Below are 25,544 nucleotides of genomic sequence, written 5' to 3'. Positions count from 1 at the left end.
GCACAAGAAGAAAAAAGTTATTGTTTGCATGCCCAAAATCGTAAAAAATTTTTTTAAACTATTCAAATGGAAAAATATGAATTTGATAAAATCTTATCTTTGAGGATGGGGATATCCCTTTAATAAGGCATTGCTTGTAATTCAGTGTGTATGTGTGTGTGCACGTGCGTGTGCCTGCTTGCGTGTGTGGGGGTGTGTGTGCCCGCAAGTGTTTGCATCTTTTTGCAGGGCAGGGAACGGGTTTTAGCGTGCTATCTTCCAGGTGCCACGTCTTTGGCGAACGACACCTTCTCCAAATCCTGACTTTTCAACCAAGATAACTTTGCATTCTGGCAATGATAGATGCCCTTTTCTCATTTCCAGATTTTTAGTTAACCTTATCAGGCAAATGTAGGTTCGGTCTGATGCCTTACAAAATGTAAGACTGGCGGTTTGGCGGCTTAGGAAGGCTTCACTCACTTCATAATGTGTATGTGTGTATCTGTGTGTAAACTGCATCATCACACGCTCACACGTTTATCCACACACACATATTTAAAGACTCATTCACCCAGCTATGCACTAACTCGCTCATTAATCAAGTGCGCATTTAGTCATTCCCATACTGTTCGTCCCCGCACTCATTCATGCTACCACTGACCCAGTATCACATTCACACAAATGTACGGTACGCACAAACGTGTCACAGAGCCGAGAAGTAGAAATGGAGGACCGATTTGGCTTTGCAATGCCTGTAACTTATGTATGTGCTAAACAAGCACAAGTATATATGTTTGAACTATTATAGTTAGTAATACGACCATAGCGTAGTGTTCAGGGAAACATAGGCAGACAATGGTCAGTGCTTAATTTACATGGTATTTTATTTGGAAAAAAACAATATGTAACTTCCTCTTTGCCAACCATTTTCCAACACAACTATAATTCAGCAACATATCATTTGGGTTTTACTGATTTAGAAGTGCATCATATTACCAGGTGGCTATGCTGAAGCATGTCACGTGGTTCTCTAGATTATGAGGTTTATGCGGGCTGCATTGCAAATGGGCTAGGAAGAAGAAGGGTGCTGTGACTGGACTGAGACGCAAAAGAGTGTGATTGAGTTTCACATCGGGCGTTTTGCAAGGTAGCAGAAACTTTGGGAATATATAGGACCTATATAACTACTATCATCATGATGACAGCATAATGACTGAATGCTTGAATTAATCTCAGCCACTGGTGATGAATTACTCAGAGCCACATTCCAGTACATTGTTTTTTTTTTAAAAACATATGAGACTTGGACCTGCTCTTCTAAGAGCAGTCCTTGCCGAGATCCCAGGCCAAGTGCCCTATGAGCGGGAAAACAAGCAACTCCACACCAGTTTTGGCCTGTTTGGTCCTCATCAGTAGGATGCAGCTTGAGCCCTATGCATCTGATCACAAGATGCACAATCTGGACATACCCGTTGCTGTGTGATAAAAAACTGATGAGTTGCATGCATGAATTCATTTCAACCACTGATAATTACTCTAGGTGAGCTTCCAGACTGTTGTTGTTCTTCTTTTGCCCACCATTCAGCCATATGCAAATTAGCATTGGCCCTCCACTAATTAGGATGTTATGTTATGTTATGTTATGTTATTAGTTCATTTTTATAGCGCACGGCTACTCAAAAAGAGTGTCCCGGCGCTTTTATTGGAGAAGGCAAAAGACAGCTGCAACATAATAACATAACACCAAATGAAAGACTAAAAGAGCAGTGAGCCAGGAGTTCAAGAGAGAACGGCTACTGAATAAAAAGCCACGTTTTAAGGCCCTTCCTAAAAGCCAGCAAGCTAGTGGCTCCCCGCAGGGCCAGCGGCAAAGAATTCCATAGCTGAGATGCCAGCAATCCAAAAGAGCGCCCGCCAAGGCGCGCTTTCTTTACCCGAGGGACAACAGCAAGGTGCAGGGATTCCGACCTCAAAGACCTGGTCGGATGATAAAAGACCAGTCTCTTTTGGAGGTACTTAGCTCCCTCCTTGTGAAGAGCTTTATAGACCAAGGTCAGAGCCTTAAAGGCGATCCTCTTGCGAATGGGCAACCAATGTAACGTTACCAGCAAGCCCGAGGCACTAGAACGCCTACTAAGGCCGAAGATTGCCCTGGCCGCGGCGTTCTGCACCACTTGAAGGCGCTGCAGCAAGTACTCTGGAAGGCCCAGGTAGAGAATGTTGGAATAATCCAACCTGGACCCAATCAGAGCCTGAACTGTCAGCGTCCTATGTTCCACGGATAACAGAGGAAGGAACCTCCGCAGCATCCTAAGGATGCCAAAGCACATGCCCGACACCCCCAGGATCTGAGATTTCAGGGTTAACCTGTTATCCAACTTCACCCCTAGATTCTTTGCAACCTGAGAGGAGCAGGATGGAGGGAACATCTCCCGTGGCCACCAAGTCTGCCAGTCAGGTTCGGTGTCACACCCAAAGAAAAGTACTTCGGACTTGTCGGAATTGCACTTAAGGCTGTTTAGATGGAACCAATGAAAAACAGCCCCAAGGCAATCCCGAATACTCTCCCCATCAAAGTCGCCTCCTCTCGTACAAGAGAAGAGGAGCTGGGTGTCATCCGCATAGGATACGATCTGGGCACCATGCGACTCCACCAGTGCCGCCAACGGGGTCATAATGATGTTAAAGAGGGTCGGGCTCAAAATAGAGCCCTGAGGGACCCCGACTCCCAAAGGCGGCATCACGGCGGAATCAGGCGGGGCCCAGATCGTTTGCCGGCGGCCGGCAAGAAAGGAAGAAAACCAGTCGAACACCGTCCCCCGTATGCCTATCTCGCGAAGTCTTGCGAGAAGACCATCATGGGGAACGGTGTCAAAAGCCGCCGACAGGTCTAACATCACCAGCATGACTTTGCCCCCAGAGTCCAGAACCCCTTTAATGGTTTCCGAAACCTCCAGGAGCGCAGTCTCCGTGCTAAGATGGGGACGAAAGCCCGATTGGGTGGCGTGCAAGATCTCATTAGATTCAAGGAAATTGGAAAGCACGCCTTGAACGTGCTTTTCCAGAATCTTCGTGAGGGCCGGCAGCAGGGAGATGGGCCTATAATTGACTGGGGCCTTCGGGTCTAGGCCAGATTTTTTAAGCAAGGGAATCACCATCGCCTGCTTCCAGGTTTGCGGGACCACACCTAGCCTCAGTGAAAGATTCAAAAGCGGATTAGCCAACGGGTTGATCACCTCCGCGACTTTCGCTAGAAATTTAGCCGGGCATGGGTCAAGGGGAGAACCCGATTTTAAATTGCCCATTAGAGCCAGGGAGTCCGGAGCAGAGATTGGAGGAAACACACTCAACGTCGCCCTAGGCCCGGCCTCTGGCAGTGTGGTGATGTCACGTTCAGTTTGGCCCACCGATATTGGTACCAGGAATGACTCCTGGATGCGTTGGATCTTGCTCGTAAAGAAGTCAGCCAGATCCGCAGCCCAGGTACCAGATGGTTTTTGGTCTGAGGTGTTCGACCAAGGTGAGGTGAATTCTCTCACGATGGAGAATATCTCCTTGCAGGAGTTGGAAGCAGCATCAATTCTCCTGGCTAGATACGCTTTTTTTTCCAGGCGAATGTCCCGGTGATAAGCCTTGACCACCGTTTTATAGGTCAGCTTGGCAACAGTGTCATATTGTGCCCGCCAAGCTCTTTCGGCTACCTTGCACTGCTGCCGCGTAGCCGACAGTGCAGCGGTAAACCAAGGCGCGGAGACCCGTTTCGGTGTCGGGCGAGATGTTACTTCCGGGGCAAGATCGTTTAGCCTGTCCAAAAACCAGTCCTGCATGGTCTGCAAATCCCTGTCTAGATCGCCAGAAAGGAGGCATGGATGGGCCACAGCTGCTTGCGCCAGCATCTCTGGGGTTACTCGATGGAATGCCCTATGGACACGACCCTGTTGATGTGCCGGAGTAGGCACTGACTTACCTATGCCCTTGATCACAAATTTGGCAAGGAAGTGGTCTGACCAAAGGACAGGAGTAACCTCTATACCCTCAAGAGGGACAGACGAGAAAACTTGGTCAAGGGTGTGCCCCTTCTCATGCGTAGGCTCCCGAAGGTAAGGGATAAGTCCCAAAGGGGTTAGCGCCTCAGAGAGTTTGGTGGCAGCCGGATCGGATGAATCATCCAACCGGAAGTTGAGATCGCCAGCCACGATAAAATGTTCAGCTTTCAAGGCCAACTCAACCAGCACCAAATCCAGATCTTCAAAGAAGGTGCCGGGTGCACCAGGTGGCCTGTATATAAGCAGTCCCTTAAAGGATTGGTGAGGCGATAGAGTGATAGAGAAGGCTAGGGTCTCAGAGCCTCGGATGTCAATAGCTGGCAGGATCGCACAGGGGGTTCCTTTCCGGACCACTAACGCCACTCCACCTCCCCTTCCCTTGGCTCTATCCCTTCTGAAGATGTTATAATCAGACGGGATTGCCATAGCGACGTCAGGGTTAGAAGAATCGGTCCACCATGTCTCAGTAAGCATGAGGCATAGTGGCTTCTCTGTGTCGAGAAGCTCATAGATGTCCTGCGCATGTTTGCATGCTGACCTGGTGTTTAATAGCATGCATCCGAAGCCCATCCTGAAGGTGTCGTTGCTCAGCCGTAAGGTGAGCGAGCGGGTCGGGTACCAGCCACAACCCGGGCAACGGGATTTCCCATGATATCGACCGGGAAAAACAGCGCGACAGCCAGAGACATGAGGATGGAGAGTGCGAAGTTCGCCAGGGGAATAGCGCAAAACGGGGGTCCCAGGGGGACACATCCCTGATGGTAGAGTCCCACCCGCCGCTCCGCCCGCCTCCGAGACGCTGACGGGCGCAGACGGGCAGGACTCTGGCTTGACTCCGGCGCGAGTCAGGCGCGACCGCTGCGCGTCACCGCTGCGCGGGTGTAGCGAGCTTTAAGTAGGGCTCACCTGTGATGGTGAAAAAGCGCTAGAGCGCTCAGCCAGTGGCACAGTGGACACTCGCCACCCCCAAGATGGCGGCCACGCGCCAAAAACGAAGCCTACAGGTCGTAAATCCGCTCAAAACGCGGTGAGGGGCCCAATTTAAAGTGCAGGTATGTGGGCAGTACAAGCACAGTTAAAAGCAATAGTAACATAAGAAAACAAAGAAAAAAGCAAAAACGGCGATTTTTAAAATTAGTAGCGCTACAGCCTACTATTACAGCAGCCTAGCGCACAAGCGTGTAAATACCTTCTCCAAGGTCGAGGCTGCCAAAGAGCTCGCCTTAAGTAGGGCTCACCTGTGATGGTGAAAAAGCGCTAGAGCGCTCAGCCAGTGGCACAGTGGACACTCGCCACCCCCAAGATGGCGGCCACGCGCCAAAAACGAAGCCTACAGGTCGTAAATCCGCCAGCCAGGATCAGTCCAGCAATAACTGCTAGCCTAGGTATCCACTAAACAGGAACACAAGAAATCACTGACTGTGTTTGGCCTATTTAGAGCCATCAGAAGATTCCAGTTGTCATCCAAGGGCACAGTGAGCACAGGCCTTGGCCTGCACTTTGCACTCATACATCACACTAAGGAAAACAAAAAAGTGATAGGTGAAATTCTTAAATTTACCTTCCATCACTGACAATTATTCATGCCTCCTTCCAGCCCATTGATGTTTTACCCCAAAACACATCCCAGACATGAACTAGTCATATGCAAATCAGTGTTGGTCCTGTCCCAAAAGGAACAGTCCAAATCAACGGCCAGGCCATGACTTGTATAAATGGAGATACAATTACCTCAATACTGGTTTCTGATAGGGGTGGGCGATATATTCTGCTCCACTGGAGAACTGGAGGAATTTTGACCACTCCACATTATGCTTGTAACGCAGAGTTCTGGACAAATTCCACCAACCGCTGCATAACGGAGTCTCAAGGAGTTTTTTGTAACTTTGAGGAATTCCACAGAGTGAAACTCCGTGATTTCCGCCCATGCCTAGTTGCAGCCTAATTCAATCTCATCTGAGAGCTATAGCTTAAATCCAGTAGCACAGTTAGCATGGAATCCATGGAGTTCCGAGCCTTAATCCTAAACCCATAATCCTCAAAAATCTAAAATAAGGTAGAGTTTTCGTTGTCGTAAATGCAGCTTACAATTGCAATAGTTGACTATATTTGATTCTGTGATTTACATTTGTCATTAATGGATACATATACATGTATTGGATACCTGAAAATGTGTTGCAGAACAAAGTTTGGAATGGTGACATGGATTTACCTAGAGAGCCTGTAGGCTTGGATGTAGGGTGGCAATTTCATGGGGAAGATTATTATGAAAATAAATAACAAGAATAAATAGATAGTGCTATACAAATATAAACTTGTGATGAAGGCTGTTACTAGAATAATATTTACATATTTAAGTATGCTTTCATTCAATTGAATATCCTAAGAGAGGAAGGGGTTGTGTGCTGCAGTGGAAATGTTGACCCAGATATGTCAAAACGTCCTAGTCACCTGCACAAATGGACTACATATCTATTTATGATATTCAGTTCTTCAACTGAATCTCAGAGCCACGTTTTACCCCCAGTTTATTTTGTGTATAAATCACAAACATTGCCACTTGAATTTGCACACATCTGGTTTGAACCTAAGACAGAAATCACATTTTGCGTTTGCTTCCTGGTTGTTTTTCTGTATGCGATAGATTCATATTCTACATGTTAAGAGAATGTATGACGTGAACAATAAGAATGCCATTCCACCTGTCTGTCTGGCCCCCTGCAGTCTTTGTTATGTTTATGACTCATACTAAACAGAATTGTGTTGAATTGTTAATGGATGATACATAATGTAAATATGTCACGGTCTTTAAGGTACTATACCTTCATGCTTCTTTGGATGGTGCTTTTAAAATCTTTCGAGGGTGTTACTGGAAATGACACTGAGCTACGTGAGCTCATCCTTGATTGGCCACGCACACTTAGATCCGCCCAGCATGGTAGATCATTTGCTTCCAAGTATTTTTGAATCTCCATGACCTATAACAAAAAAATGCAACATTGTATGTATTGAGCAGATATCGTCTTTAGGGTTCAGCTCAAAGAAACACCGCGTATTGATAACAGTTTATAAATTAACAATGAATTGTCTAAAACATTTGGCCACTAAAAGAAACACGGTACAGCGTCAAGCATAGAATTACTTTACGATATACTACATCCCATGTTTAATTCATGTTATGTTTTTATCTGAATTACATGGTGTTCAATGTCATTTACACACTAGCTAATTATACTGATTCTTTTTTAAAGTGTATGACTCTCAAAAGCCACTGCTTGTTAACCAGCTTTGGCTCTAGACGAGGCTAACATTTTTCCGACAAAAGTGAAAATAGAAAATCTTTGCTATTGCTCTCTACTCATTCTCTCAGCATGGCAAATGGTGTTTGCTCCTCACTTTGTTTGTTACAGCCTTCTGGCAAGCACTGGACAGAGGAGCAATGTATTCAGCCAGGTGAATATGTCGAAACAATGGCCAGTCAGATATCTAAAGGATCCTGAAACTAAGGCCCATATTCTGAAAGGTGTCAGGCAACGGTGCGCAGCACCCAAAGATGCTGCGCTGTGCTACAGAGAGAGAGCAGGTGATCCAGCGCTCTCACCAAAATATTGCACAAATGACACTATCTACTACCACAAAACTTACACTACAACACTAGGCCCATAACAACAATAGAGCGCTTGAATCATGAGGCGATAAGATCTAAATATAGTTGTTTAAACCATCTGCAATAATCAAGACCAGCTTGTCATTTTAGAAAGTTTATTTTAACACATCTAGAAAAACTTAGGTTTTGGTATTTTATTAAACAAGCATTAGAAAAAGTCATAAAGAAAGATTTATTCAGTATTAATAAAAAGAGCATAAATCAAGAATTATTATTCATTAGCAGGAATAAGTAAAATTAAGCATTTTCCAAAATCCTAACTATATCTCTGTCTCTACCCTCATCACCTAGTAATAAAGTAATTAATAAAAACTCCTGTCCTCACGTGTAAAGTCCATCAGCATAACATCGTCCTCCAGATTTTCTCGAGCGTAAGCCAACTATGTGTTCTCTGAACCTATTCTTATACCCTAATTTTAGCTGAGCTAACTATTTTTCACATTCCAGCAGACGAATTCTAGTTCTCCATTGGCTGAGCCACCTCGTACCACAGTAAACTGTGACACCTCCTTCTTACATGCCCGGGCAAATTCACTAGTCCATTGTTCATTTAGAAGTCTTGGCAGTTCTCCTTAGACTGCTACATTTTGTAGCGACAGCTTCCTTTTAACCTTGAGCTAGTCAGCTCTGAACTCCCGTGGCATGTTAGCAAACGTTAGCAAATTTCTCCAAAAAGTCATCTTTTTAGCAGTTCAATCCAAAACCTTTCAAAATAAAAGCTCAGAGGCCTTTTCCATCCTTTCAGAATTATTTTCACTTGAGCCATTTTCATCATTAGGCCTCTTTCAGAAAGCGTCAATTTTCTGCGCCACTGTCCCTGCGTCACTTTTAAAAGGGTACTATTTTCCTGCAGCCATCTCTAAGCTTCACTTGTAAAACTATTATATAAACAAACACAAAGAATAATTAATGCAAGAAATACAGTTTGTTCTGTTGCCTCCCATCATTGCTAATAATTAACCCATTAGTCTAAATTACCTAGCAGTAAAGCACAAATAAAGCAGCATTTTATATCTACCAGTCTTCATAAATCCAGCAGGGTTCTTTATGCACCTATAAAGAATATAGTGACACCACATAGACAAGGGAAGCAAAATAAGCACATGCCATTATTTTAAAAACAGCTGCTATTAGTTATGACATGACAATAGACAAAATTAATTTATTATTTTCCACATACATAAGAATGCAACATAATGCACATTTATGAGCACACATGTTAGTTTCCCGCGTGTTCTGTGAAAATGCAACTTTAAACTAGGTTGAATTATTATACACACAGCACAAATTGTTAGCATTATTAATTTATTTATGGAAGTGTGACTTCACGGGTTTAAACAGATTTCTGTTTTCTATCCCGCTCCATCAACTCCCTCATCTGGTGATTAACAAATCACCACACCACCACCCAATATTTTAGCAAAGATTTTATCTAAGATGAACATGATTCAATTTCACCTGTGTTAGTATTTCTAAAGACTTATCTCATCAGTTTATCTACAATTCTCATATTGAGTTTTAAGAAACTCCTCTAGTTCTATTTCTTTCTCTTGTGTAACATACAACTAAGTTTCAATAAATGTGTTGCAAAAACTATAACTAATAAAATGTCAGTATCTTGCTTGTCATATTAACCTAAAACTTCTCCTTGTAAATTTCAAAAAGAACAATAACCTAAATTAACCAAAGCTGAATTATTAGGAGCATATATATTAGAGACATCTTACAACATTTTTAAAATTAAGCATCTTGAGCTTGTTGAATGTATTTTCATTAAGCTTGCAAAGAAAAATAAAACAAAAATTTTAAAAATGTTACCTAAATTTTCTAAAAATTTCTAACACCCCCCTTTTTCAAATTTTTTTTTTTTAATTTTTTTTTTATACTCTTTAAACCTTCTAACAGTTTTTCTTCGACCTAATGTCACAAATTAATTTTTCAGCTAACAGAATTTCTTCGACCTTGTGTCATCTAACACATTTTCTTCAGCCTTATGCCAAAAACAGAAAACCTAAAATTTAACAGGTATGTACTTCAATCATTGTCACTTTTGTTTTCAATCTTTTTCTGACTGCAACTATTTACCTCCATTACAGGTATCACTTCTATTTTCTTTCCTGCCTCACTTTTCTTTACAGAATCTTTTTGACTTGATATCTCATCAATCTGCTCCTTTGATCTGTATCTCAATTTGAATTTTAGGCCTTCATTTTCTCCTGTCCAGTTATCACATTTTCTTGGTAATTTCTTCTTTTGCTTGGTCACATTACATTCTGTTCTCCAAGCTCCTTTTCTGAATTTTCTTATTTCAGAATCTTCGTCATTCTCATCAGTTTCAGTGTCAGAAATTTTCAACTTCAGACTCAGGTACTTCTTTACTCGGCAGCTTCACTCCGTTAGGAACGTCATCTTTGTAGCTGGTACTTGGCAATTCATTTTCTTCTTCTTCAATTACCTTCAACTTCCCAGTTTCAGAATTCTTGTTCCTGCTTTCAGAGCTACTTTTCTGCTTTTCAATACTCTCCTGGTCTTGAATCACAATCTGATCACATTCTTCTTATGCTTCTTTATCTAGCAGATCTCCATCATTTTCTGAGTCTTCAGTCACAACTTTCAAGTCTTCTTCAATCAAGGCTTGTTTTCCCTTCGTGTTCTCCAGATATCGACCAACTTGTCGATCTTCAAGATCTGGATTCTCTTCAGGCTCTTCTTCAGAATCTGAATCAGCAATTGTGACACTATCCTCATCAGGATTTTCAGGTGTAGTTACACGAAAAGTATGGCCAGTGTCAATCCACCTCTTCAGTCCTTTGCACTTATCTGCATTTGCTGTGACAAGACTGACTAGCCTCCTTTTCTGCCACCTTGGCACTAGTGAATTTCTTTTTAGACGAACCTTTTTCCTGATCCTTTTACCTGGTAACAGATCAAATACTTGCTCTTTTTCTCTTGTTTGCACTTCAGTTTCATCTTCATCAGACACAGTAATCATTTCATCTGATAAATTCCTGCAGTTCTCCAATTTGATGCTATCATTGATAGGCATCATTCTTTTCTCTGGTATAAATGTCTGTCTCATGACCTTGTCCATCATAATCTCACGTGGACTCTTTTTATCAGTAATGTTTCTCAGAAACATCAAAACAAGTGGAAGGATATCTGTCCACTTTGTACCTGCAGCTAGGCACATTTTTGTATCTCTGTCTTTTATAATAACATTCTCATGCTCCTCAACACCTGAAATTTCTATTCTATCTGTACAATGGAGCAATCTGTTTTCAATATGTTTTCTGTTATCTGATAACTTTGTAATCGTAATTTCATCATCATGTCGCATCTGAAATGTTTCAATCCATTTTGTAATAAAACAGAAAATCACAAAAATGTAGCACAGTTTGTAATACAGTGACATCTCACAGAAATCCATTTGTAATCTGGTCAATGAACCACTCTCCTGTAATTCTGTTCCCAATCTCACAATTGTTCTCTTAATTGTGTTCACTTGCTGACAAGTCAGACACCTCTGGTAATGAAATTCTGCAATTTTATGGCACATATTGTCCATGTCAGTAATCATGCTATTTGGTAAAACTACTCTACCAAAAATCTCATCCTCATCTCGCTGTCTAAAATCTGCTCTTAACCATGTGTTTCTCAACCATGTGTTTTTCTCCTCATGAGTTGCATCATCTCGTAAGTCTTTGATTACCTGCCATGTTTCAACTACAGATGTTAGTATTAGTGAACTCAAAGCATGTTCATCATTTATTTTGTATGCTGCACATATCATGACAGCAAACTTTTCTGCCAATTGAATATTATCAATCAACCCTTTAATTAAATTTGCATTTCTGAAAAGTGAACCTGCAGAAGTCAATGTTTCAATCTGTTGATCAATTGTATCCTTTACCTTGATGTCTTCACTCAAAAGAACATCAATTTTATTCCAACATTCTGGAAGTGCATTTAATCTTTTTGGACTGTTTTCCTGTTCTTTATTTAATCCTGTATCTGTTTTGTCTGTTTGTTCATTAACAAAATTTTGCAATGGCAATGAAGCCATGTCATTCTGCTGAACCATTACCTGTCGCTGTATTTGTAGCTCTTTATTTAGCTCATTTATCTCAGTTTCCCTTTTAATTGACCAGAATTTTGACTCGTCTGACTGTGTCAATTCAATTAGGTCAATGTCAGACTTCTCACTTACCAGAACTGAAGTCATCTCTGTTTCTTGCTGAATTTTGATCCCTACTAGTTCAATCTCAAGTACAATAGAATAAACCTTTTCAGTTAATGGGACCTTTAAATTTGCGGAATTAATTTCATCTTTTCCCAGTGTAGGCACTATCTCTGTTTCCATATATTTCATGGACTCCTTTAAATCATTTGATGAATTTACATAATCAGGAATATTAATTCCAGATGTACCAGACATTTCATCATGATTTTCTATCGCATCAATTTTAATAAAATTCTGAACTGGCACTTTATCAGTTTGATCTGACACTTTTGGCGTTACATTAATCTGTTCTGGGGGTCTTCTTGAATTTCTGTTCTGATCCGTATTTACAACATCATTTTTACACTGATCTATATTTTCTACTCTGACGCCTTTATTATTTATCTTCGCTAATTTTGGAATCTTTAATTTATTCTCACATTTAGCAACAACTTTTTTCATTTTCTTATATAAGGAAGACATTTTCTTTAGTTAACTTGGTAAATGTACTCTTTAAATTTGCCTTGCAGCGTTTGCTGATCAATTAATTAATTAATTTAACACTATCAGGTGTAGAAAATTCTTATAACTTGGTCAATTTAATATTTCTCCTAATTTACCTGTATCACTAATTATAATTAACCTGTAAAGAAAAATATCAATTTGGAAAAACAGCAACGCAAAATATTTATTTATAACAATAATACCAACATATAATCACATGTGTTTTAATTGTACTTATTTTTCACTTACACACCTTCTGCATCATATACCTGTAAAAAAGAAAACCTAATCTAATTGCTTTTAAATTTAGACAGTAAAAATGTAAATTAACTAAAACATTATTGGTAATAATCTAATCAATAAATCAAATAACAGACAGAACCACCTAAACAGAACAAGGACTGCATATACTTTTTAATATTATATTTCTGCGCGCGCGACCACCTTTGAACAGAATTTTTGCTACACTGCTGCTTATCGTTTATATGCAGCTTAATGGATACTATAATTACACCAGGAATTAATACAATAACTAACAAAAATGCTTGGAAATATTTATTTATTTATTTAATTTAATTACTCTATAAAATCCTTTTTCCCTACTATTAATTCACTCTAAAAACATTCCCCTTTGAATTTTAATTTATCTTATATATATATACTGCAGTACAAGATGAGTCACAACCAGCAGCCAGACAGGATCAAAGAGGAACCTATAAAGAACAACACAGATCACTTCCTTAATCCCCAAGCACTCATCAAGCACACCTCCCACAACACAACTCACTTCAAAACGAAGCTCTGAGTACTACTAGCGCAAGAAACCAAACACTCTGCTGAAATAAACAATAATTATCAACATAACAAATGCCTGAGCCAATCAGTGTGGCTGCTACAACACTTAGCCTATCACAACACTTCTCTTGGAACGCCCAGCCAATCACAGTCACTTCTGCTGCAGTTTCCCTTCTAGCTCTCACACTCCAATCAGTCCCTTCTCTCTAAACAAATACGATCTCAACACAGCGCGCAATCTTTCGCCCAGCCCATATCAGTTATAATTCTAAAACAATAGCGTGACCAGGAAGGAATTTTAAGCAGGAATATTTACTTTTTATAATATACTTGGCATTTATATTTGAAGCAACAGCGCTTTTAACCAATCAGAACACCACCTTGCTCTGACACTGCGGGCGCCTTAGCAAATCAGGATGCACCTTCCCTCGCGCTTCAGTCTCTTTAATTACAATACAGTGCGCAACGCTTGTTTCTCATTTTAGCAGCAACACGCTTTATTTTATATGATAGTGCACCTGAAAGGAAACCAAAGCGGGGACATTAAATTCTTTTAGCATATAACAGCGCTTTAACAAATCACAGCGCGACTTTGCTGTGATATCTAGAGAGCCACAACAAATCACAGCGTAGCTCTGCTGTGACGCTGCGGCACTTCTAGCCAATCAGGACACTGCTCCTTGATGACGCGACGGGACTTCCACAAATGGAAGCGCTGTTCCCTCGTGAAGACACGGCCTTGGCTATGACGCGACGGGCCGTTTTAGCCAATTACAGCACGGCGGCTGACGTAGGGAGCCGCTGCAGGCAGCTCTCTCTCCCACTCGCTCCTCTCTCTCGGCAAACAGCCCCTCCCTCACAAAATTTGTTTGCAACGCAGTGCGCTATGCTTATGGCACGCATTAATCTTTAGAACAAAACGGACGCCTAGCCAATTACAGCATCACAGTAACGCTTCAGTCAATCTGGGAATACTTTTACTGTAATGCTCCAAATACACTTCTCCTTTCTACAACAGCGCCTCCAACAAAGAAACTAAACGGGGGCTTATTACTATTTTTGTGTGTGTATTATAAACTTGGGGACACTTATAAATTGTACATAAAATGTTCGGCAGGCAACCACTAAAAACACAGGAGCGCCGACAGCGAATCACAACGCAGCCTTTCACTTTGCCTCAGCCAATAAGAACACTGCTTTGCTTTATCCTTTCAAACATATTAACCAATCAGAGCGCGGCAAGCTCTGACGCATGCAGGAGCTGTGGCTGCAGGCTCTCCCCTTTTTCGCTCTCATACAGTAAACAGCCCTTCCTCTATAGAATATTATTATAATTTCTTGCCACACATATCAGCCCTGTTTTAAACCATATAGCTAATGTATTGAGAGAAATTTGGGAGTAGTGAGACACTTTCTCGGCAGTCAGTGGTTATTTTAATCTAACATCGAGCAACAACCAATCAGAGAGCAGCTTTTCATTAACAATGCTGACGCTCTAGCCAATCCGAGCGCGGCAATTCTGACGTAGGCAGCTGCTGCAGCTTCTGTCTCTCCCTACACGCTGTTTCACTCGCAAAACCAGCCCCTCCCTTACAATTTTCGATCGGGGCACATTTTAATGAATTTAAACTACGGAGAACAATTTATTATTATATTTAAAGTGTGGAATGTTTATAAAATGAATACTAATCACTTTTTACTTACTTAAAAATGTTTAACAACGTGGAATATCTTAATTATAGCCTAATTAACATAGAACATTCTAAAATGCTCCTGAATGTTTTAAAATAGCACAGTTCACCTTTTTATACTTTTCAACTATGCTGAACACTTTTGATTTGAATTTTATTAACGTGCAGAGCTTTTAAATGTATTTAAACACTGCACAACATCATAAAAAGTCTTAGAATGGTACAGACTTTATCCTGAACTTTCCTAAGTACCTTAGAATTACTTTTGTTACATTTTAGTGAATACATAAAAAACGAAACACATCTGTCTGCTTCTCTAATTAGGATAGTTTACATACATTCAAGTATCCACACTTCGGAATAGTCGGCGCTATTCACACTAAGGATAATTTACATTTGCCAGTAGAGCAACTCTTACCCTACCCTTCTAACACGTAAGAATATGAACTCATTTTCCTCTGAACGCACCGCGAAGTGACAGTATCTAAGAGTTCCACTTGAACATACCTTACAAAACAATCACGCACTTTCACACTGAAAATTCCCTAACTTCAGACACACATGAAATCCGTACAGGACTCTCACCTGTTTATAGAAATCATGCACCGTTAGCAAAATAACACCGTTATCCGTACAGGGCTCTCACCTGTTTATAGATATAAAACATGTACCCGTACAGGACTCTCACCTGTTTATAGATAATCATGCACCGACATTACCCTGCCCTTCACTCAAGCTCGAATATAACTAATACTCTTATCACAGTGAGTTTTATGGAAGGCGCTTTGTCCCTATTCTCATGCTGCTCTAATTTCTTAGAAAACCCTCACTATTACAAGATTCACACCTAGCCCTAAAACTGTGTTGCACGGCGACAACACTGTATTGCACGGCGACAATACTTCTGGTACACGGCGATACCAACAGTGATACTCGGCGATATCACAGAAACAGATCAGATATTCTGCATGACTACTTTCTCATCACACAGTTTTTGTACCGGTACACACATAGCACAAAATAAAACAAACTCAACATGTGTTAAAACTTAATCCTATGAATTTACCAACATATATGTATCATGCATGTAACATGTATGTCAAAAACAACATATATAAACCGTCCGATGGCTACCAGAAATTGATCCAGCGCTCTCACCAAAATATTGCACAAATGACACTATCTACTACCACAAAACTTACACTACAACACTAGGCCCATAACAACAATAGAGCGCTTGAATCATGAGGCGATAAGATCTAAATATAGTTGTTTAAACCATCTGCAATAATCAAGACCAGCTTGTCATTTTAGAAAGTTTATTTTAACACATCTAGAAAAACTTAGGTTTTGGTATTTTATTAAACAAGCATTAGAAAAAGTCATAAAGAAAGATTTATTCAGTATTAATAAAAAGAGCATAAATCAAGAATTATTATTCATTAGCAGGAATAAGTAAAATTAAGCATTTTCCAAAATCCTAACTATATCTCTGTCTCTACCCTCATCACCTAGTAATAAAGTAATTAATAAAAACTCCTGTCCTCACGTGTAAAGTCCATCAGCATAACATCGTCCTCCAGATTTTCTCGAGCGTAAGCCAACTATGTGTTCTCTGAACCTATTCTTATACCCTAATTTTAGCTGAGCTAACTATTTTTCACATTCCAGCAGACGAATTCTAGTTCTCCATTGGCTGAGCCACCTCGTACCACAGTAAACTGTGACACCTCCTTCTTACATGCCCGGGCAAATTCACTAGTCCATTGTTCATTTAGAAGTCTTGGCAGTTCTCCTTAGACTGCTACATTTTGTAGCGACAGCTTCCTTTTAACCTTGAGCTAGTCAGCTCTGAACTCCCGTGGCATGTTAGCAAACGTTAGCAAATTTCTCCAAAAAGTCATCTTTTTAGCAGTTCAATCCAAAACCTTTCAAAATAAAAGCTCAGAGGCCTTTTCCATCCTTTCAGAATTATTTTCACTTGAGCCATTTTCATCATTAGGCCTCTTTCAGAAAGCGTCAATTTTCTGCGCCACTGTCCCTGCGTCACTTTTAAAAGGGTACTATTTTCCTGCAGCCATCTCTAAGCTTCACTTGTAAAACTATTATATAAACAAACACAAAGAATAATTAATGCAAGAAATACAGTTTGTTCTGTTGCCTCCCATCATTGCTAATAATTAACCCATTAGTCTAAATTACCTAGCAGTAAAGCACAAATAAAGCAGCATTTTATATCTACCAGTCTTCATAAATCCAGCAGGGTTCTTTATGCACCTATAAAGAATATAGTGACACCACATAGACAAGGGAAGCAAAATAAGCACATGCCATTATTTTAAAAACAGCTGCTATTAGTTATGACATGACAATAGACAAAATTAATTTATTATTTTCCACATACATAAGAATGCAACATAATGCACATTTATGAGCACACATGTTAGTTTCCCGCGTGTTCTGTGAAAATGCAACTTTAAACTAGGTTGAATTATTATACACACAGCACAAATTGTTAGCATTATTAATTTATTTATGGAAGTGTGACTTCACGGGTTTAAACAGATTTCTGTTTTCTATCCCGCTCCATCACAGGAGAAGCATATTAACAGCGATATGGCCCTCTCCTCCCCTCACCCTTGTGCCGGTGATGAGTTCAGCCTCTGTGCGCCAGGTACACACGTCATAGTGCTAGGGTGTGTGCCTGGGTCTAGCATAGGTTTTGTGAAGGAAGGGTGCTCTTCCTTGACAAAATACTATGCCTGGACAAGTTTTAAAGCTGTTCCTCCTAAAACCACGAGTTTAACGCCTGCTTTCAACTGTGTTATTTTTGGTGAATAGGGTTGAGTGTCAAAAAGCATGGATGGCTGCATGGTAACGCCCATGTAACACCCTGTTGACATAAAGTAATGCAAAGCAGCGAATCACACTGCTTTGTGTTATTTTTACATACAAACCAACGCTAATACCAATTAGATCTGGTTTGTATTCTCAAAACAGGTTTAGTGTCGGGTTTGCATGGAAAAGTAATGCTAAGTCAAGTCAAGTCAAACTTTACTTTGGTCGTACCGACCATGAAAGTGCAAATACGTAGAGTGCAAAATGGTATAGGTAGGTAATATTGCATTAATACTGTAAAAATGTTAAAACTGTGAAAGTGCAAGTGCATACAGTACAAAACGTCTGATTTGATTACATGACAATGATCCTGAAAAGGTTTGCAATAGTTGCTTGGTCAAGGAAAGTAGCAATCATTGAAATAGAGAATAGAGAGAAAGATTTAAAAAGTTAATGTTAGAGCTGGGGGTCTCTAGTTGGCAATGGTTTGCACCTTTGTCCAAATAGGGACACTTGCTTCTAGTCAGGGTAAGGGGGCTACACTCCTAAAATAACCCCTGCTCAATATTGTGGTAGCTTGGCACAAGCAGGTAGGCTTATCTCAGAGGCAGTTTGTAAAGCATTTGTGAATACATACAGATGGACACCACACAGGTGTTATAAAAATAAGTTTATTATTTTATAGACTTAACACAAGACCCAAACAACAAAAATCCACAATACAGTATTAGGAAAATGACTGTTTAATGGAAATAAATAGCTTAGTTCAAAGTTGATGGTAAATGCAACACATTTCTCACCAAGTACCTTTGGATGCGTAATGCAAGATAAACAAAAGGTTCGCAGGGAGGGCGATGCCTCGGTTCCTTGCTTCAAGGAGGCGATGCATCTGTTCCTCAATGCTTGCACAAAGTAGGCGATGCGTCTGTTCCTTACCGGAGAGGAGGTGGAACGTCAATCTCGTATTGCGTTTCGGTTACGATGCAACAAGATGGAGTCTCGATGCAATGCGACGATCCCTGTGTGATGCCACAAGATGGCGTTTTTTGATGCGGTGCAACAACATGAAGGTGATGCATGCACGCCCGACGGCCGTGCAGCGAACTCGGGATCTTCTGAGCCATGACAGGCCCTGTGACACCTTCTCCGGTGATGGGACGGTGACCCTTGCCAGTGGAGACACGCTTCTCCGGTGATGCGATGAAAAACAGCTGCGATTGAGACACGCTTCTCCGGTGATGCGACCTCTGCGGTGGAGACACGCTTCTCCGGTGATACAACAGCAAAAGCTGCAGCGGTGACACGCTTCTTCCTGTTGAGTCGTGCTTCCAGCTCCCTACAATTCCACAGGCTTCTGCAGACAGAATTCCCAGCATGGAAATTCCAGGGGAGCTGGTGGTGAAGTCCTTGTATCCCTGAGACTTGAGCAGGAGGCATACACACTTCAAGCCCTTGGAGATTCTTCTACAAGATGACGAAACTTCATTAAAAAGTTCCTTCTCCATTCCTTGGCAAATAACACAAGACCCAAACGACAAAAATTCCACAATACAGTATTAGGAAAATGACTTTTTAATGGTATAAATAGCTTAGTTCAAAGTTGATGGTAAATGCAAACATGATTCTCACAAAGTACCTTTGGATGCGTAATGCAAGATAAACAAAGGTTCGCAGGGAGGGCGATGCCTCGGTTTCCTTGTTCAGGGGAGGCGATGCGTCTGTTCCTCTAATGCTTGCGCAAAGTAGGCGATGCGTCTGTCCTTATCGGAGAGGAGGTGATACGTCAATCTAGTATTGCGTTTCGGTTTACGTGCAACAAGATGGAGTCTCGATGCAATGCGACGATCCTGTGCGATGCCACAAGATGGCTGTTTTTTGATGCGGTGCAACAACATGAAGGTGATGCATGCACACCCGACGGCCGGTGCAGTGAACTCGGGATCTTCTGAGCCATGACAGGCCCTGCGACACGCTTCTCCGGTGATGGGACGGCGATCCTTGCAGTGGTGACACGCTTCTCCGGTGATGCGATGACAAACAGCTGCGATTGAGACACGCTTCTCAGGTGATGCGACCTCTGCGGCAGAGACACGCTTCTCCAGTGATACAACGGCAAAAGCTGCAGCGGTGACACGCTTCTTCCTGTTGAGTCGTGCTTCCAGCTCCCAATAATTCACAGGCTTTCTGCAGACAGAATTCACAGCATGGAAATTCAGGGGGGAGCTGGTGGTGAAGTCTTGTATCCCTGAGGACTTGAGCCGGAGGCATACACACTTCAAGCCCTTGGAGATTCTTCTTCAAGATGACGAAACTTTATTAAAAGTTCCTTCTCCGTTCCTTGGCAAATAAGTAACCACTGCAGGCCAGCCCCAAAAATAGCACAATGGCACAGGGGCAGTCAAATACTTTAGCTTCCTTGGTTCCTCTCCTTGGCAAAGGTTCATCTTGATTCCCAAGAGTGATCTAAAGTCTTGGAGTCTGGGCCCCCATTTTATTACCAGTAATGTTCTTTGTTCTCTGAAGGCAGAGAGTGTCTGTACCTGGCCAAACTAGTTCTGTCCTCACTGGTGCAGCTTCCTGGCAGGAGGTGGAGGCAGCACTGTTGAAAGCAGACCTGGCCTAGGTAGCTGAAAGGAAATCTCCTCCCCCTAGCTCTCTGTTGTATGAGGGCTCAGGGGAGGTGGAAAGGAAATCTCCGTCCGCTACTCTCTATTCAGCCAAGGTCTCTATTCAGCCCAGCCCTGACTCATCAGACTGCTGGAGCCCAAGCCCTCCTGTCACTCACAAACCAGACATGCAATACAAAACCTAGCAGAGGCAGGCTGATGGTTAGGTAAGAAAATACCTACTTTCTGAAAGTGGTATTTTCAAACACAGAATGTAAAAATCACCTTCACTAAAAGATGCATTTTAACATTCTGAGTTCAGGCATACTAAATTCGTTTTTCCACCATGTTCTCTGGGTCAGTTAGGTTTATAAGATCAAACTGCCCATTCTGACCTAATGGGGACAGGTAGCCTTGCAATAGTGAAATAAGAAATTGGCTGTAATTCACTATCAGGACATGCCACACACACCACGGCATGTACTATCATTTACTTACAATGCACCCTGCCTTTGGGCCTACCTTAGGGGTGGCTAACATGTAGAAAAGGGAAGGCTTAGGGACTGGTAAGTGGGTGCACTTACCAAGTTGACATGGCAGTACTAGACTGCTTACAGGCTCTGCAATGCAGGCTTGACACACTTTACAAGCTGCTTCTGTGTGGGTGGCGCAATCAGTGCTGCAAGCCACTAGCAGCATTTTGATATACAGGCCCTGGGCACACATGGTGCACTGCACTAGAGTCTGACAGGTAAATCAATAAGCCAATCATGGAGTCACTATTAAATTACAACAATTTACAATAAGGAGCACTTGCACTGTGGCACTGAATAGCAGTGGCACAGTGCCCAAAGCATGTAAACCAGGAAGAGGAGACAACAGCGAAAAATAGAAGGAGACTCACACCAATGGTACCAGGTCCAACACGTGTTCCCCTCCAGCTGAAAATGTGGGGGAGAACTACCCATCCTCTTGGGAGTTCTCTTCGCTAAGGCAGAAAAATCTGGACAGATCATCAGCATTGGCGTGTTCTGTACCAGGGCGGTGTTCCACCGTGAAGCCCATCCCCTGTAGGATATGGACCATCTCAACAACTTTGGATTCCCACCCTCATCTGCATCAACCATCTGAGGAGCCTGTGGTCGGTCTGAACCACGAAGAGAGTCCCAAACAAGTATGTTCTCAACTTCTTCAGTGCCCAGACCACAGCAAATGCCTCACGCTCAATTGCCACTCCACATCTATTCCTGTGGAAGTAACCTCCTACTTATGAAGGCTATGGGTTGGTCTTGCCCTCCTCATTTTATCTGTGAAAGAACAGCCCCACACATGCACTGAAGCATCTGTCTGAACAATGAATGGTTTTGAGAAGTGTGGTGCCTGAAGCACGGGTGATGTGCACATGGCAGGTTCTTCAGGGTGTCAAAAGTGTTCTGACAGTTGTCAGTCCAGTTCACTTTCTTGGGCTACCTCCATGGAAGTCAGCTCAGTCAAGGGTGCACCAATGTTGCTATGCCCCTTAACAAACCTCTTGCAGTTCCATGTGAGTCCTAAAAGGGCTCTCACCCGTGTCTGGGTTTTGGGGGGTTCCCATGCCAGGATGGTATCAATCTTGGGTTGTAGGGCCGCCACCTGGCCACTTCCTACCTGGTGCCCAAGTACACCACAAAACCCTGCCCGATCTGGCACTTACTCTTCTTTCACATGAGGCCTGCTCTTTGCAGCGCCATCAACACTTCCCAAAGGTGGCATAGATGTTCATTTCAGGTGGAAGTAAACACTGCAATGTCATCCAGGAGGGGGCACTGAAATCTTTTGGTCCAACCAACACCTGATTGACCAATCTCTGAAAGGTGGCAGGGGCATTCTTCATCCCAAAGGGCATACCCGGAATTGGTAGTGCCTATCTGGTGTGGAGAATGCTGACCTCTCTCTCTTTGGTCCCATCATTTGAGGTGATCTGCCCGTACCCAGACGTCAAATCAAATGTACTGAGGTACCGTGCAGCCCCTAGCCGATCAATGAGCTCATCAGCTCTGGGGACGGGGTGTGCGTTAGTCTTGGTGACTGACTTGTCCTCTGTAGTACACACAGAACTGGAGTTCGGTGTGGCACCAGGCACTGCAGCCTTTGGGACCAAGACCGCTCGGCTGGCCGAAGGGCTGTTAGAGGACTCAATCACCACTGAGGCAAACATCTTGGAGACCACCTCCTTGATGTAAGCTCTGACCCTGTCAGTCTCTCTGTAAGCTTTGTGCTTAACAGGAGGACTCTCCCCAATGTCCACATCATGGACGCACCACTCAGTGACACCAGGAACCAGGGAGAACAGGTCAGAGAATTGTCCCAAAAGTTGGCAACAGTCATTCTGTTGCTCAGGGGTCAGGGTGGTAGAGAGGCTTACACCATCCAGTGACCCATCTTGCTCTGTTCCAGACAGGAGGTCAGAAAGAGAATCAGTCTTCTCCACCACTCCAGCATCTGTTGCTAGGAGCATGCCCACTTCAGACCTCTCCAAGTGGGGCTTTAGGTGGTTAACATGAAGGACCCGCAAAGGGTTTTTAGGAGACCACAATTCTATCAGGTATGTGAAATTACTCTTGCACTTCACCACTTCAAATGGTCCGGTCCACTTATCCTGGACCGCACATGGCTCCACTGGGGCCATGACCCAAACTTTCTGTAAAGGCTGAAACTCAATCAGAGTGGCATTCTGATCATACCACTGTTTCATCTCTTTCTGGCTGTCTTCCATATTTGCCTGAGCGAGCTGCCTGAAATGACTAATCTGGTTCCTGAAGACAAGCATGTAACTGTAACATCCTGGGGAGGTTTACTGGGAGCTTTCTCCCAGCCTTCTATTACCAGGTTCAGAGATCCTCTTATCGGGTGACCATGCAGCAGTACAGAGGGACTGAACCCTAAGGACTTCTGTGGCACCTCACAGTAAACAAACAGAAGGCATGGCAAGAAGACATCCCACTTATGCCTCATGGGTTCCTCAAGACCCATAATCATGCCTTCAAGGGTCCGGTTGAATCTCTCAACCTGCCTATTAACTTGGGGGTGTTAAGGAGTGGTGAACTTGTATGTTACAATGCACTCCTGCCACAGAGACTTCATATATTTAGATATGAAGTTGGTACAATGGTCTGACACCACTTCTTTGGGGAACCCCACACGGGAGAATATCCCCATCAATGCACGTCCCACCACGGGGGAAGTCATTGCGCTGAGAGGGTTGGCTTCTGGGTACCAGGTAGCATGGTCCACCAAGACCAGGATAAAACTGTTGCCCATGGCTGTCTTGGGCTCCAGAGGCCCCACAATGTCAATGCCCACCCAGTCAAAGGAGGTACAGAACACAGGGAATGTTGGAGAGGAGCCTTGTGCTTCCTTCCACTTTTACCACTTGCCTGGCAAGTTTGACAAGTCCTGCAATGAGTGTCTGAACTCTTGCACATCTGGGGCCAATAAAAGTGGGTGACAAGCCTGTCAAAAGTTTTGTCCTGCCCCAGATGTCCAGCTAAAGGTACATCATGTGCCAAACCCAACAGGAAGGCTCTGACACGCTGGGGTACCACCAGCACATGGGCTAACCCAGGCTCAGCAACCTTAGGCTCGCTATACAGGAGACCATTCTCCCAGTAGACCCAATGTGATCCAGACTGATCACCTGCTGCCTGCTTTGTGGCCTGCTGCCGCAAACCCACAAGAGAAGGGCACTTCTTCTGCTCCTCACAGAATCCCTCCTTGGAGGGTCCTCCTTCTTGCTGCCAATGGGTCAGCTCAGGCAGGTCCCCCCAGTTCAGCCACTTGCTCCCCTGTAGGTTCCAGGTCATCCCCCACAAGGTCTACCTCCTCCTGGACCATGGGAACTGTGGGAGCTGGTTTCTTGCGCCCTTTACCTCTTCTCTTTAAGGCAGGTACCAGGGAAGTACTTTCAGGCTCCAAATCCTCTTGAAAACCCTTACTGGCTGCCATAGACTAGGTGGTCACACACACCCACTCAGGCAAACCCAACATCTCTAAATGAGACCTTCTCGCCACCTTAGCCCAAGGGAAGTTCTCTAAATCGTTGCCCAACATACAATCCACAGGCATGGCTGGCCTCACAGCTTCTTGAAGGGTACCTGAGACCCCCCACTCAAAGGGTACCTGAGCCACCTCACATTGGCTCTCTGAGCTGTCAGCAGCATCCACAGGGAGGAATGGATGAGGGATCACCTGCTCCTTAGACACCAGCCGACAACTGACAGCTGTCACACTGGCCCCGGTGTCTCTCAGAGCCTCTACCCTATGGCCATTGATGGTCACCCACTGCCTGTATTTCTTAGTGTTATCAGGCTGCTGGGTCATAGGGACCATCTCACAATCTCCTAAGGAGACAAGGGACATTTCTGTGGGATGCCACCCACCTTGTGCACCCATCCCCCCCAGGGCTACACTTGCCATCTGACAGGGTGGTGCACAAGGCGGTGCATTGGGATCCCTCTAGGGACATTTGGGATCATACCAACAGTGGCCCACTAGACCACAATTAAAACATGTAGGGGGCCCCTGTGAACAGGTTTACCTGTCGGGGCCTCTGGCTTCTTCTCAGGGGGAAGACCTTCCCCTTGGTTCCCTTGGGAATTACTTTGGGGCCCTTTCTGGAACTCTCTCTGTTTACCTTTGTCCCCCCCACTCTTCTGCTGGGGACCCTGCCCACCTTTGGCAAACTCTCCCACATGACCCTTGTGGACCCAGGTACTGACCCAGCTATCCGCCTCCTCAGCAAGCTTCCTAGGGTTAGTTAGCTTGATATCAATAACGTGCTGGCGTAGCTCTGGAAAACAGTTACCAGACAAGTGCTCCTATGCAATCAAATCATAGAGCTCTTCAAAAGTGTTCACTTTGCTACCCTTCACCCAACCATCCATAGCTCTGCAAAAGAAAGATACATATTTTACCCAGGTAGTTGCCTCCTGTTTCTTAAAATTCCTGAACCTCTGTCTATAGAGCTCTGGGGTCAACCCATACCTGGTCATCAGGTCTTCCTTTATGTGGGCATAAAGCATCCTATTCTCACTAGGCAGGTCTAACAAAGTATCCCTCCCAACACTAACAGAGCGGCCCCACAACCCCGCTCCCCAATCCTTCTCAGGGACCCGGTGGGTCAACATTGCCATTTTATAGGCTGCAAACCACTGCCCAATA

At 43.3% G+C, this 25,544-nt stretch overlaps 1 protein-coding gene across 1 annotated transcript in view; it reads right to left on the bottom strand.

The window, feature by feature from the left end:
* LOC144827299 (uncharacterized) overlaps positions 1-25,544 on the bottom strand; it is a 1,220,416-nt gene that overhangs the window by 7,615 nt on the left and 1,187,257 nt on the right. The window contains exon 7 of the mRNA XM_078685665.1: positions 6,848-7,003. Within this exon, the coding sequence (XP_078541791.1) occupies positions 6,848-7,003 (156 nt within the window). The remainder of the gene's footprint in view (positions 1-6,847; positions 7,004-25,544) is intronic.

Source organism: Lissotriton helveticus, chromosome 4_1 (assembly GCF_964261635.1).
Source record: "Lissotriton helveticus chromosome 4_1, aLisHel1.1, whole genome shotgun sequence".
In the NCBI taxonomy this organism is placed as follows: Eukaryota; Metazoa; Chordata; class Amphibia; order Caudata; family Salamandridae; genus Lissotriton; species Lissotriton helveticus.
This window is presented reverse-complemented; position numbering and strand designations above follow the sequence as displayed.